At 37.2% G+C, this 16,410-nt stretch overlaps 1 protein-coding gene across 1 annotated transcript; it reads left to right on the top strand.

Moving 5' to 3' along the window:
* Positions 1-253: 253 nt before the first annotated feature.
* Positions 254-15,457, top strand: eEF1gamma (elongation factor 1-gamma). Its single transcript, XM_019046113.2, has 10 exons — positions 254-420; positions 545-694; positions 1,780-1,843; positions 3,516-3,658; positions 5,036-5,199; positions 9,754-9,905; positions 10,651-10,765; positions 12,338-12,507; positions 13,822-13,946; positions 15,128-15,457. The coding sequence occupies exons 1-10, from the start codon at positions 409-411 to the stop codon at positions 15,281-15,283; spliced, it is 1,251 nt and encodes a 416-aa protein (XP_018901658.1). The 5' UTR covers positions 254-408; the 3' UTR covers positions 15,284-15,457.
* The last annotated feature ends 953 nt before the right edge of the window (positions 15,458-16,410 follow it).

The following is a 16,410-nucleotide window of genomic DNA, read 5'->3' as shown; positions in this document are numbered from 1 at the left end:
GATCACTTACACGATTCGTTTTCTTGATTGATCTCAGAGTTACAGGAATTATTTTGCTTTGATTTTTAATAATTTTTCTAAAAAAGTTAATTAAAATTCTAAGTACTCAATTTAAAACAAAACACAAAAAGCGTTGTTTTTAAAATCCGGAATTCAATAGTCCGGAAATTCTTGTTTGTTATATATTATTTGCCATTCGGCATCAGTGTTGAATCTGGTCCATACATTCCCCCTTCTCTCCGCCTACCTTTTTCCATCCCTTCTCTTTCACTCCTCTTGTTGTTGTATAGGTCTAGTGTTTTCTATCTCTCTCTCTCCCTTCCCCTGTCCATTCGCTGCCATTTCTTTCAGTTGCATGTTGCATCTTTGTCTCCTTCTCTCTCTCTCTCTTTCTTGTACGTGGTCAACATGGTGGCAGGGGTATGTATCTCATCTCACTTTTATCCCTTTCAGAAAACCACATCCCTTCGGTTTTTGCCTTATTTTGACATGAATTACATCCCAATTTGTTCGACAATCATGTCTGTTAATTTTTATTTTGCAGACTTTGTATACTTATCCGGAAAACTACAGGGCTTACAAGGCCCTCATAGCGGCCCAATATGCTGGCGCAAACGTGACCGTCGCCCCGAATTTCGTTTTCGGCGAGACTAACAAAAGCGAAGCCTTCTTGAAGAAATTTCCGCTTGGCAAGGTCAGTGCAAATTTATTTTTACTCTATTTAGCAGGTAGATGGATGTTACTCCAAGATGAATTTTTCCATTTCAGTTTCAGTGTTAGGTTAACTCTGTAACATTGCCTTTGCAATGGTGTGCTGGTTTTGCATTAGTTGTCGTTTCACCTTAAATACATGCATAGCTGCAAGATGCTGTCAACTCTCCATTACTGTGGACCATTTTCCCCGCATGTTATCGCACATTGAAAGTTCTTGTCCAGATCTATGCAGTCACTCGTCAACCGTTCATACGATGTGCAAGTTTATGCAAAATGGGCTCACTCCTTTATTATTGCTGGCTATGGCCGTTTAACTGCATTTCAAACCCAATTTGTCCGCGTTGGCATCATGTCTTGTTGCGGTTCCTTTGATAGACTGACTCAACATTGCACACCAGCAACTAGATGAATCCTCCAGAACTACTGATCAGGGATTTTTCACATTAACAGTTGTGTCTTAGGAATTTTCCTTGGTACTTAGTAGAGGTATAGCACTCGAGTAATGCAAATTTATTTTTGTCTGTCTTCTGAGTTGGACTTTCATGACAATTATTTGACCTGTTTTTTCCAAGAAACTGTGTAAATCATGATCAATGCATTTTTTATGATAATTTGACCTTTTGCATCAGAGAAGCTAGTTTCTGCTTTCAAAGCTACATGACGATAGTGACAGAACACCTCCTGAGTACTTGATGGTGTCCCATGAGCAGGGTAGCCACAGTTCTGGAAAACTGGGAATTGTTGGGGCATTTCATTGTGTCAAGGAAAATTCTAGGAAAATCTCATAAGAGGGAAGAATCGGAGAAGAAATCAAGCCCTGTCCTCTCAGTTTAGTTCAGTGTGCTATGCGCTGAGCTGCCCTTGGAATAGTGAGCGGAGGAATAATTTTTTATCAGGAATTGCAATTTTGTCAATTGAATGATAAACACCTCAAGTAAAGCCCGAGTTGACTGGTCAAACCATTCGTATGAGCTGTATACTAGTTCACTTTTTCTATGACCAATTACTGAATTCTTATTTCTACAAGCCACAATTTTCCTTCATGCATTTTTTTCTCGTTTTCAGGTTCCTGCCTTTGAAACATCTGATGGCAAATATATCACCGAAAGCAATGCTATTGCCTATTATGGTAAGAATATTATCCTATCTTTTCATACCGACGTTCTCTACCCACATTTTCAGCACACAATCAAAGTTGTTCTCTTTCCCTGTAGCCTGATCGCTACAGTTTGTGTTCGCTGACTGGACAAGACTAGATTTAGGAGGAATGGAGGTGTACGATTCATCAGCTTAGCCAGTCGTGCCATGTTGTTGTGCCTGTGTGAAACAGACAAAAAAATAAAATTTGCAACTCATGAGGTGACATAGGCTGTATGAAGGGGATGACGAACAAAGCAAACCAATCATATTGTAGCATTCTGCCTTAGTCTTGCTTTCTTTCGTCCACAAACTCAAAATTTCAATAAATCAAGTTGCTGATGGTATTAAATTCATCACTGTAGTCTTATCAGATTTCTACCCATTTATCCAATTTCTCTAAAGATGGAGTAGCAGGTCAGCTGATTGTCTGCTCACGAATAGTAATCAACTAAATGAGATTCGTTTGAACTATCCCAATAAATGTATCACATAATACTGCAATATTTTGTCACATCTGGGGTTTGAAAGTTTGAAATCACAGATAGCATCTCATCTTTCAACATCACATAGCCTGCTGCGGCAAATGGACCACTGATTCCCAATCATGTGCCCAAAAGTTCTGGAGAAAAGATGTCGTTTGTCCTTGGTAAATCAGACCCTCCTGTCTTAATTAGTGAATACCTTCGGCCTGGAATCATTCCCTCACTAGCCCTAAAGAGCAGAAATGAACCACTAGACACAGCATGAATTTAAGCATTCTGGCACATGTTTCCTAACCAGAATTTCTCGTAGAGCATGATTCGCGCCACGAAAACTAATGAAACAAACTCCAAGCGAAGATATTTACGTTTTTATTTCACTTTGGTTACGAGGAATATGAACTGCCTGCTGACAAGAAACTCAAAGCTCTTGAGTCCAATCGCGCACTAAGCTTCTCAATCGAGTAATGTTCATTTCCCACCATGTGTTGTTCAAACTATAAGCAATTTGCTACAGCTGAGCCAAAGCGTCAAGATTGCGGTTGCCAGATTTTTATTTTGCAGAGACTGTCATGATAACGTCTAGCGCATGATGCGAATCACGCAGAGCATTGAGTTTTCATGAGCGGGTAGTCTGAATTCGCGCATCAAGAATCGTTGAAGATCTTAAGATGGAGTTGATTTCGGTTATTTTCATTGTGCGCGGCGTATTCCAAGTGAAATTTTAGTGAAGAAACATGTATCAGAATGCTGAAAGTTGCACCTTGTCTAGTGGTCCATTTGAAAATGTGTTTTAACCTGTTCGCCGCATTTGATGAGTATACTTTGCGCATGCGCAGGACATAGCTCAGTTGATCAGTTAATTTGCGCCATCTGTCAGCATTGCTACAAGTTTTTTTTGGTAATGTTATTTTTTCTTTTTTCCGATAGATGGCATCTCAAGCGTAGCAATGCCGACAGATTGCGCAATTTAACTTGTCAGCTGAGATATTTCCCAGTCGCGTGCCCACTGAGGAAAGTCATCATATGAGGAGAATGGGTTAAAACCACTTCTTGCCCAACAAATTATTGGACAGCTACTCTTTTAAATGAGGAAGCTTCTATCAATCTCATAGTCATATTTTGGAGATCTCTCTTGAGCTATTCCTGTTCTGTTATTGTGATTTTTGTTTCTCATTGCAGTATCTAATGATCAACTTAGAGGGAAAAACGATTTTGATAAAGCCCAGGTATTAAAATGGTTGAGCTTTGCAGACAACGAAATAATTCCACCAGCCAGCAGCTGGGCATACCCATACATGGGAATTATGCTCTTCAACAAGCAAGTAAGTAACTGAAATTTTGTTTAATTCTAATCAAAGAGTCCAAATTTGACTGTTTCAGTTAAGAATTTACCTATTCAAGTTGCCTTTTTTCAGGGGTGCAGGAAGTGCCCTTTGGTCGAAAGTTTCATGAGACAGGGTTGCCACAGTCGGAATATGGGCTAATGTCTGAGAAAATTTGTTTTATCACCTTAATTCGCTTTCTAGCATGGGTTTGAGGTTTTGCACACCAAATCTTGCCATGAAAACTATTTTCAAGAATGTCCTCTTAACCACCTGTCTTATATTCAATTGTCAGGGAATTTCAACCAAACGTGTTAGGGAAAGACATTTTCCAAATTCAGTGGCAATCTTGATGAGATGTGGCATTTTTTCTCAATCACCTCCGAAAAAATTTTCGACCTTCCTAATTTTTTCAAGTGATTACTTTTTTCTTGTTTTGATCCTCACTTGCGTAAATTTCCTTGAATTTTGCATTGCATCTGTCTGAAATACTTGAAACATCTCCGTAAAAATCATAGATAGCAATAGATTGTTTGAATTTTTCTTATTATTTTTGGGGTGTGGATTCTCCCAATAATATCCCCAGCAGATTTCACACCCCTGTTTTTTTATTATGTCTAAGAAAAGCAAGAGACCACTTCTAGTGAATTTTTGCAGTACATAAACCTTAATTTTTCAAGCTAAATGATTATTTAAAACAGAAGCAAGTCCTGCAGAACCCTATCTGCATCCCTAAATTCCTGCAAGAGCCAAAGTTAAAATTCGTGAGCAGTTACTAGTGCTGCAACCTTGCGTAGGATCCTAGCAATTAACTGATGTCCAACATCAAAATAAATCCGTGGTATTCTATGAATATTGAATGTCCGCCTCAAATTGGCCCTGGTGTTCTTTTTAGAGGGCCAGTGTCATCACCAGGGGTGAAAGAGATCAAAAATTTAAGGAGCTATCCTAATGTTTCAAGAATTCAGCTGCTGATTGTTTATTTTTCATTTATCAGCTTAACCTCACTTTAGAATGGGCAATAGATAGGTTGAGGTTAGGGGGAAAGGATCTTCTGCTACATGAGGATCTTTCGCGAAGTTTGGCTGCAATTTGCCATCACTTCAGTAAATCATTACATAAAACTCGTCCCTGTTCAAAACCTGCAGTACTAATGAAGCTTAGAACGTTCACAGAGGATTTTGGTAATCATACAAGAATGAAATTTGAAAATCGTAATCAAGTGTGTCAAAGAAGATTGCCAGATCGAAGTAATAGTTGTTCCTTTTCATCTGATCGATTGAGTATTCTGGATGTCTTGCTCTGAAAAGTTATTGTTCCTTATTTTTATATTTCTCTTAAATCTCTCCTCTATAATGGTACCTCTTTTTCCTGTAGGTAGTAACAAAAGCAAAAAGTGACTTAGGAGCCTTGCTGCAATACCTCAACAATTACCTTTTAACACGCACATATTTGGTTGGCGAAAGAATTACTCTAGCTGATATTGTTGTAGCCTGCTCATTGCTTAATGTGTATAAATATGTCCTAGATCCAGAATTCAGGTAAAAAATTGTCTCATTTCAATGAGTACCCCATTTATCAATATTTCCTCCATTTATCTCTATCTGTTCAATTTCATTCAAAATTTGCTGAGAAGACCATATCTGTGGTTGCCTTATGCATGTCAAACGATCTTGGGGTACGGATTATTGGCCGGAGGCCAATTTTTTAAATGTTACGTTTGGTTTATTTTGAGTTTTTTGAAAAAAAAAATGATTTGTTTACGTAACCTTCACCTGGTGTGTGATTAGTTGTCGTCAGCCCTCTGATAAGAGGAACTTAGTGTTAAGTTTTTTTTCCTGAGCTATTCATTACATGATGTTCATTTTATTTTCTGACACCTCTACTGAAGTGACTCAGTCACGCAGATGTCAACACTTCTCTGATGATGATTCAAGTTCATTCAAGTGCTCTAGCTTGATTTTATAAAAATTTATTGGAACCATTTATATTATACTCCCTTTGTGCACTCATCTCATTCAATCGTCATTTGCATGAGGGAAGTCAAATTTTTCTGTCGATTTTGACTTTTGGTAATGTTAATGGTGGCTTTTCCTCCTAACCCTCAACTGGCATGCCGTTAATGTATTGTTATTTCTAAGTAATACTGATTTTCTTTAGTCTCGTTTTTCTGAAGAATTTTTTGCTGAAAACATGGGAGATCCATATTTTGCGTGGGTCTTCTACCTGAGCCTGAGCTACATTCATTACATGATGTTCCTAATATTTTCTGACACCTCTTCTGAAGTGACTTTGTCACGCAGATGTCAACTCCTTTCTGATGATGATTCAAGTTCATTTAAGTCATTTAACTTTAATGCTCTCAATATCAATTTTATTCTCTTCCTGCATTTTTCTCATCCTATTTGCATTCGCATCAGTAACTAACTTATTTTTCTATCAGTCCTTGTTTTGATTTGTTGTTGTTGTTGATTTTCTTCATAATTCGGCTCCCCCCCCCCCCCTTTTCCCCAACTTAAAGTGTTTTTACTTGTGATTACGAGTTGCTTCAGGTTAGGGGTCTGAAAAATTATCTACCGAAAACTTAGAAAATCCATTTTTTACTCGGGTCCGCTCCTTGTGTTGTGCTCATTGTATTATGTTTCTAATACATATGTTTCTGACACCCTTTCTGAACTGACTTGGTCACACTATTGTGAGGAGATGTTAGTTCATCTCTGATCAAATCTAATTCAAAGGTTGCTTAGGTTTCTAACATACTTTCCATAAGCACTTTTCATAGTGTACTTTTTTCACTTTCCTTCGTTATTTTTCTGCATGAAAGACAGCACATTAATTCTGTCTTTGTATTTGCACCTGGTAGGGGTCTTGGTTTATTTTCTTTCTTCAACCTTTCTCTCGAAGAGAGCTGTCTGTTGAAACCATGAGAAACCAAATAGAAACAGGCTAAATCAGTCCTTTAATTCCATCCTCATCGAATGATGATTCATGAGTATTCTGACACCTCTTCTGAAAAGACTCTTGTCACATAGATGTCAACACTTGTCTGATGATGATCCAACCAATTTCAATTTATGATCTTAAAATTATGCGTAATGCTTCTTTTTATGGTTTTCTTTCCAGAAAAATAAAGGGAAAAATTAAGTTTTTCTTTATCATTAAACTTCATTTTTTGGAGGGAAAAGTCTTCTCATCTCTCCTAGTTCACCCATGTACCCCTCATTAACAGTCTGAAAATGCTTTTTATGGCTTTTTCGGAAAGACAACTGAGGGAAAGCAACAAGGAAATCCTTACCAAGTTGAGTTGTTGTTATGCTCAATTTCACTATATTTCTCTGACATTCACTCTCTAATGAGAAAGAGAGCACTAAGATGTTCTGGAAGACTGCTATTTTGGAAAATCAAAATGTAGTAGTGGGCAAAAATTGCATATTGATATCAGTTCAGTTCGATGCACACCAAAGATTTTTTTAAAGAAGATTATTTTTTTAGCATATGCCCTTTGGTTTTGTGAAAGAAAACTTTCCTAATTGATGCCTCTTTGGCCCTGCTTTATGAGAAAGACAGAAATCGGTCAGGGCCCTCACTTCTAAAATCTGATCCCACATTGCATAAGGAGTGAGTGCATCACACTAATTTTTGTGCCCTCCACTCTCTTCCAGGAATCTCAAGAACTTCATTTTTTTTGTTTGTCGTTTCACCCATTTATTTAGCACTTGAGTGGAAACGTAGAAATTCAATATTTGTTTTTCTGGGAAAGTGAGGGGGAGGGGGGGATTTCCCCCATTTCAGAATTGATAATCAAGCAGAGAAGCTTAACTTGGTTCTGCGGTTTTGGTCAATTTCTTTTTTACCATCTCTGCTACTAATCATTCCTCTTAGTTCAATAAAATTTATCTGAAATAATGTAGCATTAGAGTAAGCACTTCTCCATTATTGATGTTCAGCAATCATACTGTTTAAACTTAAAGACAGCTTGTTTTCCTCCACTTTATTCAAAACTCACCAAGTGAGGTTACCTCTACAACAGTCCAAAATTAATTATAGTATTTATTTTGGAAAGACAGATGAGGGAAAAAAAATGAGTTTAGTCCACAAAGTTGAGTTTCTCCATTGCTCAACTTCACTATACTATTCTGACATAAATATTCTTCTCAGTTCAATGAGAAAGATTTGAAAAGACTCAGTGTCTCCTCTAAATTAGTATTATTCATGAATCTGACTGTTAAGCCTGAAGGCGGAGCATTTCTTTAGTTCGGTCAGTTATATTTAAATTCATAACTTGAAGTTGCTACATACCGTGTACACTTCCAAAAGTAATTATGGAATTTATTTTGGAAGACAGATGCAGGGATATATTTAAATTCATAACTTGAAGTTGCTACATACCTCTACAACAGTCCAAAAGTAATTATGGTATTTATTTTGGAAAGACAGATGAGGGAAAAAAATGAGTTTAGTCCACAAAGTTGAGTTTCTCCATTGCTCAACTTCACTATACTATTCTGACATTAATATTCCTTTCAGTTCAATGAGAAAGATTTGAACAGACCCTGTGTCATTTCTAAATCAGTATTGTTCATGAATCTCACTATTAGGACTTGAGATGAAGCATATCTTTAGTTCAGTCCTAACTCACAAAGTGAAGTTGCTGTATACCTCTACAACAGTCCAAAACTAACTATGGTATTTATTTTGGAAAGACAGATGAGGGAAAAAAAAGAGTTTAGTCCACAAAGTTGTGTTTCTCCATTGCTCAACTTCACTATACTATTCTGACATTAATATTCCTTTCAGTTCAATGAGAAAGATTTGAAAAGACTCTGTGTCATTTATAAATCAGTAGGTATTATTCATGAATCTCACTGTTAAAACTGGAGACGGAGCATGTCTTTGGTTCAGTCCTAACTCACGTAGTGAAGGTGCTGTATACCTCTACAACAGTCCAAAACTAACTATGGTATTTATTTTGGAAAGACAGATGAGGGAAAATAATTAGTTTAGTCCACAAAGTTGTGTTTCTCCATTCCTCAACTTCACTATACTATTCTGACAGTATACTGCACATGAGTACAATTAAAAAAAAAAAAACAACCTCCATTTCAGCCTCAAGTTTCACTGGTTTTTCAAATATATTATGGAGAAATTGTCTGAGAGCACTTATTCAATCCTTTATTGTTTGTTGTTGTTATGATGTATCTATTCCCTATGTCGTTCTCTCATCCGTTGCAAAATCTGCTACCATTGAAGAATCTTTTTTTTCTCATTTCATCAGTGGAAGTATTATCTCTTGCTCAAAGAGCTAGCTCCCAACTATGTTTTTTTTTTTTTTTTTTTTTTTTTGTTTTTTTTTTTCTAACTGCAAGGTAAAGGTCATTAATCTCACTCACAAAATTTTTTTAAATTTCCTCTTATGATAAACCCAAACGATAAGCAAGGGAATAGTTTTCCACTTGTTATGACCCTCTAACTTGAGTCCAAAATGAATATTTTTTTTCTATTTGGAATAAGGAGAGGAAAATTAAACAGTAAAGTCCACAAAGTTGCTCCACTTAGTTGTTCAACTTCACTAAACTTTGCTAACAATATTGTTTTTTGTGTCCTACCAATCAAATAGATGTATTAATGTTAACCTTTAAGTAAAGAACAAAATAAGTGGACCGGCAAGCATTTGCTTTACCTTAATTAATTCTATATTATTATCAATTAATTTTCAAGTAATTTCGTTTTTTTTTTTAATCGCCCAATTCAAACCTCTCTTGGGCAGTAGTTAAATATGAATTCATTGGCCTCTTCAACAGTCCAAACAAGTGTTTCTCATTTTTTTGGAAAGACGAAAGAGGTAAAGTGATCTTTGGTTTGTCCACAAAATTATTTCACTGTTGATAATAATTTCACTATACTTACCAGACATTTTCATTTATCAAAATATCAATTCATTGTCATTCATTTTTCATTTATCAGTTCATCAACTCATCATCGAGAATTGTCTAATCAAGTCTTCACTTTCTTTCCCCCAGATTTTTTTATGATTCATTTCATTTTTTATTTCTTTTTGTTTTATTTGTGACGAATTTGTATATCTGAATTTGCAGGAAATCTTATGGAAATGTCAATCGTTGGTTTGCAACTATCATCAACCAACCTCAAGTCAAAAAAGTAGTCGGCAATTTCGTCTTGTGTTCCAAAGCCCCAGAGGTCCCAGAACTTAAGAAGGCTGGTGGCAAACAAGAAAAAGCTCCCAAAGGTATGCAGAGAAAAAAGGAATATTTTAATAAATATCTCCTACCACAATGATTTTTACTTCCAATTTTTTATCCAAAATTTAATCCTGAACCACCAGTATGTAAGGTGATCCATAAGTCTGGCACCCTCAGCACCTAGCATCACCCTTGTCACGTCCAAAAAAAAATTGGGATTGAGGCTTAAAATTATTGTAAATGCTCTTAGGACTAAGGAAACGACTCTTAGAGCCCTCCACAACAGGTCAGTTGCGCTGGTCACAGAATCATGATTCGACTTTAAAGAATGAACTACGTCTGTTTCATTATTATTTTTCTTTACCTTACGATATTATCCGAAATTTCCAACAGAAAATTCCATCACTTGACCACCTACATTAGCTGCCAAGGTTTTGACCTGTGTCATTAAATCCTCCACTGAAATTGAATCTTAATAGTGTTACCATTGGTGCTAATGCTCACATTTTTATCCATGACCTTGTGTTTTATTCAGAGGTGCAGAATCCTCACAATTTTCAGGGACCCATCCACTGCCTCTCCACATTTTTTCCATCAGTTTCCCACAAAATTTCCTTGCAATATCTCAGAGAGGACTGTTTTCTTTGATTTTCAATTATTGACCCTTACAAATTGATCCTCCTTCAACACTTTTACGCACTTTAACAGGCCCCTAAGCAAGCACTTTCTGCATGCCTGTTTTTACTGGTTGAAAACCTTGAATTTATTTTTGCCGTTTCATCTCTGTCACAGAAAAGAAACAACCTGAAAAGAAAGAAAAAGAACCTGCTGAAGAGCCAGATGCATGTGAGGCAGCTCTACTAGCTGAACCAAAATCAAAAGATCCTTTTGATGCACTACCTGCTGGGTGAGTTTTAATACAAAATATAGTGCATGGAAAGAACCCCAGAGCATGGGCTCAGCAGCTCTCTATGAAAGTCGATGAAACTTTAATAGATTGATATAAAGTTCATAATTAAGGGAAAGCCATAAAATTAGCTCACTTTTGCGAGTAGAAGCCGAGATATTCGCGATTGAACCCGGACTATTTTCTGTGCGGCGGAGGTAAATTCTCCATTTCGCCTTACCTTGCTTGAGCACTTCGGCCAGGAAACCGCCTCACCCCACCAGGTAACTACAATGTCGCATTGTTTACACTCACTCCTTTCCTTAGGACGCTCCGTTCGGGCTGTGCGATATGGAGTTCCCTACTTCTCGCATCTCTCCCTTGCCGGTCCGCCGGCTGGTTTAATCTGAAGTGTAGCTGCTGAGAGGCTGAGACAGAAGTGACAGATGTGGGGAGAGGTAGATAGTACGGCATTCGACCCGGCTGAGTGCATAAGAAAGCACCTATCTACTCGTGAGTGACGTGAGGTCTGATCTAGAGGGGACTCTGAATTCCTCCATCATGCTGCGGCATGATAGAAAGTAGTCCGGATTCAATCGTGAATATCTCGGCTTCTACTCGCATAAGTGAGCTAATTTTTTGGCTTTCCCTTAATTATGAACTTCATATCAATCTATTAAAGTTTCATCGACTTTCATAGAGAGCCGCTGAGCCCATGCTCTGTGCTGGGTTCTTTTTTAGATCATTAAATTGCCTCATTGACTTGTTCTTCAAGTTTTCAGATTTCCAAGTTCATTGTCTGTGTAGATGCTGAATCTGAACTTTTAACCATATAATATGAAGATTGTGTGATTCGAGCAGAAATTTGAACGTTCCTGATTTTTTTTTTATTTCAATCAATTGTTGTAGCTTACCTGCCAGAGAGCTTGAATTAGACCAGAAAGGATGTTGACTTTCCGCTGTTCAATTTCTGCATCATCTCAGCAAAATTTTCCCTGTCCAAAGTACAAGTGGAGTTGATAAAATTATTGTAAATGGAAAGATAAGGTTGAAAACTGATGACTGGCAGTTGAGTTCACCATGAATGCCTTTCATACATTTTTTCATCAGGACCTCTATCACTTTCAAAGTTTTACTGTAAACCATATCAACTAACGTTGAAAATAACTTTGGTTTTGAATGAATAGATCTGAGTTTCTTCCAAGGCATCTAGAATCAGTCTGTCTAAAGTCCATCCACTCAGCATCGGGAATGAATTTGTACATAAATTTTGCAACATTTTCTTCCTGTGCACTTCGATTTTATGTCAGAATTTATGATGAGTTAATATTTTCCCAAATGCAGTTTTTTTGACCCTGTGAAAATCCAGCCTTCATAACACTTAAATATCTTGCAAGAGCAGCAAGTGAGTGTAAATGATAACAATCACCTCTATTTTCTGATGGAGTAGGAAAAAAATCCTCAAGCATTTTCCCCCCATTTAATTTAAACTTTTCAACTTATTTTTTATACTTCAACCGAAAATAAATATTAGTCTTTAGATGAAGGCCTACACACCCTGGCTATCCTTAATTTAGAATTGTTTGTTTGCAGAACATTTAACTTTGAAGACTTCAAAAGATTTTACTCAAATAATCCAGAAGAAAAATCAATACCTTACTTCTGGGAAAAGTTCGACAAACAAAATTATTCAATTTGGTTCGGAGAATACAAATTCAACGATGAGCTTACAAAGACTTTCATGAGTTGCAATTTAATCACAGGTAAGATTCTGTCATAGAACATCCTTTGACGAGAAGTTTCATTGTTTTTAAAGTAATTTGGTTAATCCACTATTCTCTCTTGTACTTCAATTTTCTTTTCCCCTGTTTCATTGTCTTCAAATTACAGCTGCTAGCCTGTTTTGAAAGTGATCAACTTTTAAATTAAATTCGAAGATGAAATATCAGTCCAGTTCGATGTGAAGGCTTTATTCTGTGTCATTATCTAGTCTTCACAAAGTTAGTGAATTGTTATATGAAAGCAGCGATCATTGGGCTCAATGGCAGTGTGTAGCTAATGGAAAAGTAAAGAGAAGGCTGGTAGGTTTAGCAAGTACCAGGGTAAGCTGTGAGCTCCCAAGTTAGATAGTGATTTTTTATGTAGCTTCCTGGCACTTTGATGCATAGCCCTGCAGCGCTTTCTCCAGCGCTGAAGTGAATTTTTTCTTAGGTTTTAGCCTATTTTCAGTCTGTACTGGATATAGCTATGTGAAAAGCATGCAAATTGCACATGTGTGGCTTACAACCTGTCAAATCAGGGTAATGGATCAGTCCACCCAATTTCACAAGCGCATTTGGAATCCATAACCTAATCGTCAGCATTCTTGATTGATATCCATTGTTATGCTAATAATGTGAGATTTTTTTTTTTTTTCTGTCCTTGCTAAGCCTTTCTGCCTCCTAAGTTAGTTTTGAATTTTCCTGAATACATGTTATGTTTATTGTTCATTTGAGTGCCATAACGTTAACTCCTTCCGCTAGTAGAGTGACGCCGACAAAATAAGCAGAGTTTGCCCTTCCGATTCTTTTCTTGCACGCAAGCCAATTGAATGAGAGCAGTGGAAAAGATTTACAACTTTCTGAATGAAGGTTTGTGATTAAAATTTGGGGTGCGCCGGTGTCATTAAGTGGAGGGACATATCTGCTCTTCCGGCTACAGTCAGTACTGCTTCATTGATATGCCTGAAGCTGGTAGAGTGGGGTGGTGACCAGCTGTGTCGTTGCTCCTTTCTTGATTTTGTGTGGAGAAGCAAACTGAAGGGGAGAGGCAGGAATATCAGCGATGAGAAATCAATGAGTAAATTTATGAGTCAGTGGTACTTTTTATGAGGTTTCCCTGCTAGCTTGAGACCAAAAGATTTTACGATCTAGATGAATTTCTGAGTCAGCTGATTCCAAGTTATGCGGGCATCCTCAGTATTGCATGGAAAAATAAGCACAAATGAATAAGCACTTTTGATTGAAAATTTCGCCTTTGGCTTTTGCTGGAAGTAATTAATATTATTAATTTGGGTTTCTCATCGTGTTTGTTTACAGGAATGTATCAAAGGTTAGATAAAATGAGGAAGCAAGCATTCGCTTCAGTATGTTTGTTTGGCAAAGATAGCGATAGTTCCATCTCCGGTGTGTGGGTCTGGAGAGGCCACGATTTGGCTTTCACAGTAAGTTTTTTACCACTCATACTTTATTTTTTATTTTTTTCATAAACTTTGCTCATTGTTACATGGTGATAATTCTTTCCTCCAAAATCTTATGGTGTGTATCTCAGCGTTTGAGGACTTACATGTAACAAAAGCAGACGTAGAGTTTTCACATTGTGAGAAAATTGCGTTTCAAGTTTTCGAAGCTTTGCACTTTGCCGTCCGTAGAACTGAGAGGATTCCTATAATGATTTTCATGGATGTAAAAACATGCATATTATGATTTATGTAAGTGAAAAATTGAAAGAGTAACAGCGATTTGAAAAAAATGTGACATCTGCTATTTTTACTGAGAACATCATTTTATGCATGAAACAAAGTCTTCAGGAAGTGTGGTGTCGAAGTGTGTGCTGGTGAAACTATTGAAATGAACCAAAAGTAAGTTAATGCTAAGCCACTTAAGACAATTGAACAAAGAACTGAACTGTGTACCTTATACAACAAAAGTAAGGAGCAAATTGTAAAATCAGTTATAAAATCAACAATTCTGGCGAGACTGTCCGGATACTAATCATTTCAGTGTCAGCTGCAGCCCATGGCTGGTGCGCGGGCAGTTGTTGCAAGTGTGTTCGAATCGCTGTGGTGCTCTGCTGCGCCGGCCAGGGAGAACCATGGATTCTCAAATCCGCTGTTTTTACAAATAACATGGTTTTCAGTTCATACTTCGCCGAAAAATTGCGCTGGAAGTCTGAAACTTTGCACAGGCATTTTTGAGAGCTCCAGAATTCGTAAAAAGCGTTTTCCCTCTAAATGGCCATTGTCAGGGACCGCCACTGTTATATATAAATCCTCATATATTGAGTGATAGTGAAGATCTAATCTCACCGTGAAGTAAACAGTGTATCTCTGAGGCACCCCTTAGTTCCCATCAAATCACTTACCTAGCCATTATACACCACATCCTGAATTGTCCAATTTGCTCCATTTCTTATTGTCGTGTATACCTCAGTTTGTTCACCTCCCGTGATCCTTACCTCTGTTTACATTCGTACGTAAAGTGGGTATTTTCAGTCCTCTCTGTGACAGTGCAAGTAGGAAGATAATTTTTATTTTTCAATGGCTAGTCTATGGTAATAATTTCTTCAGTTTGCGTTCCCAATTTCCGAAACTGCCTCTAATCATCATTTCACATCCTCTTTCAGTTGAGCCCTGATTGGCAAATTGATTACGAGTCTTATGACTGGAAGAAGCTAGACGCTGACTCTGCCGAAACGAAGAAGCTTGTGGAAGACTATTTCTCATGGAAGGGCACGGACAAGCAAGGGCGCCCCTTCAACCAAGGAAAAATATTCAAGTAGATTTTAAATTTCCCGGTTATAACTGTTTGTTCTCCTTTTTTTTTTGTGTACTATTAACTCTTACATCGTGCTGTTTTTGTGACTCGCCTTATACAGAGTCCAGTGTCCCGTCGGACTTTTAAGTGAATTTTTATTGTGAAAGAATAAATCTAAATACAACTCATTTTTACTAAAGTCCTTTGTTAATTTTTTCCAAACAAATTATGTTTCAGCAAAAGAGAGAGATGAGTTTCAAATGATGTTATCTGAACACACGTATTGCCGCACTTATTACTTTTCATGTATGAAAAGCACCCCTTGGAGTAACTGTTTCATATCGATAGTGAAACTGCAAAAGGGTGGCTATAGTTTTTTGGCCGTTTTGAGTCAGTTGCACAAATGAGCTGTTGGAGCTGTCTTTTGTTTACCATCAAAATATTTTACTCCCAAATAATGAGGAAGTTACCCAAGAACATCAAGAAGAACGCGTATCTTGTGTCGGCATTTATGTGATTTTATTGACCACTTAGAAAATTGAGGTTCATAAAAAGACCAAACACTGTGTCAACTCATCTACCGCCACCATTTCGCTATGTGAACTGTGTGATTTCTTTTTGATCAGTTCACTGGAATTTGAGTCCAACATGGCAATCAGAGTTTTTTTAGATCAACAATGGATGTTTTATTAAGTTCAGTTAAGTACTATGTCCATCCTGACTTTGTTCAGTCTCATTTCGACTGAAGTAAGTGAACAATTGACCCAAAGCTTTAATGCCAAAATTCTTCTATAGATCACGGAATACTGTGTGTGTTTTAGTGCCGAAAAATGCAAATCTCGTTAACTCCACCAAGTCTCCTGAAAGATCAAGAAATTGCTCTCAATGCTGATAAAGTCTGAAAAAGCATCAAATCCTGGCTATCCTCAAGAATTATTTCCCCGTTTCTGACAGTAATGGGGTGCTCTGGCAGTTTCTCTCCTAAAAAATTCGTTCTCTGAGGTGCACACCTTGATAGTTTCACCATTGATAATACAATTAGGAATGAACCCATCATTAAACACCTCTTGTGAATGGAATAGATACATAATGCTAGTAATCATTACTGAAGATTTCAATTGATTTTTCGGCAGCCTTATTTCGCTAGGTTTA

Source organism: Bemisia tabaci, chromosome 4 (genome assembly GCF_918797505.1).
Source record: "Bemisia tabaci chromosome 4, PGI_BMITA_v3".
Classification (NCBI taxonomy): Eukaryota; Metazoa; Arthropoda; class Insecta; order Hemiptera; family Aleyrodidae; genus Bemisia; species Bemisia tabaci.
The sequence above is the reverse complement of the archived record's forward strand: the minus strand, read 5'-3'. Positions and strand labels throughout refer to the sequence as shown.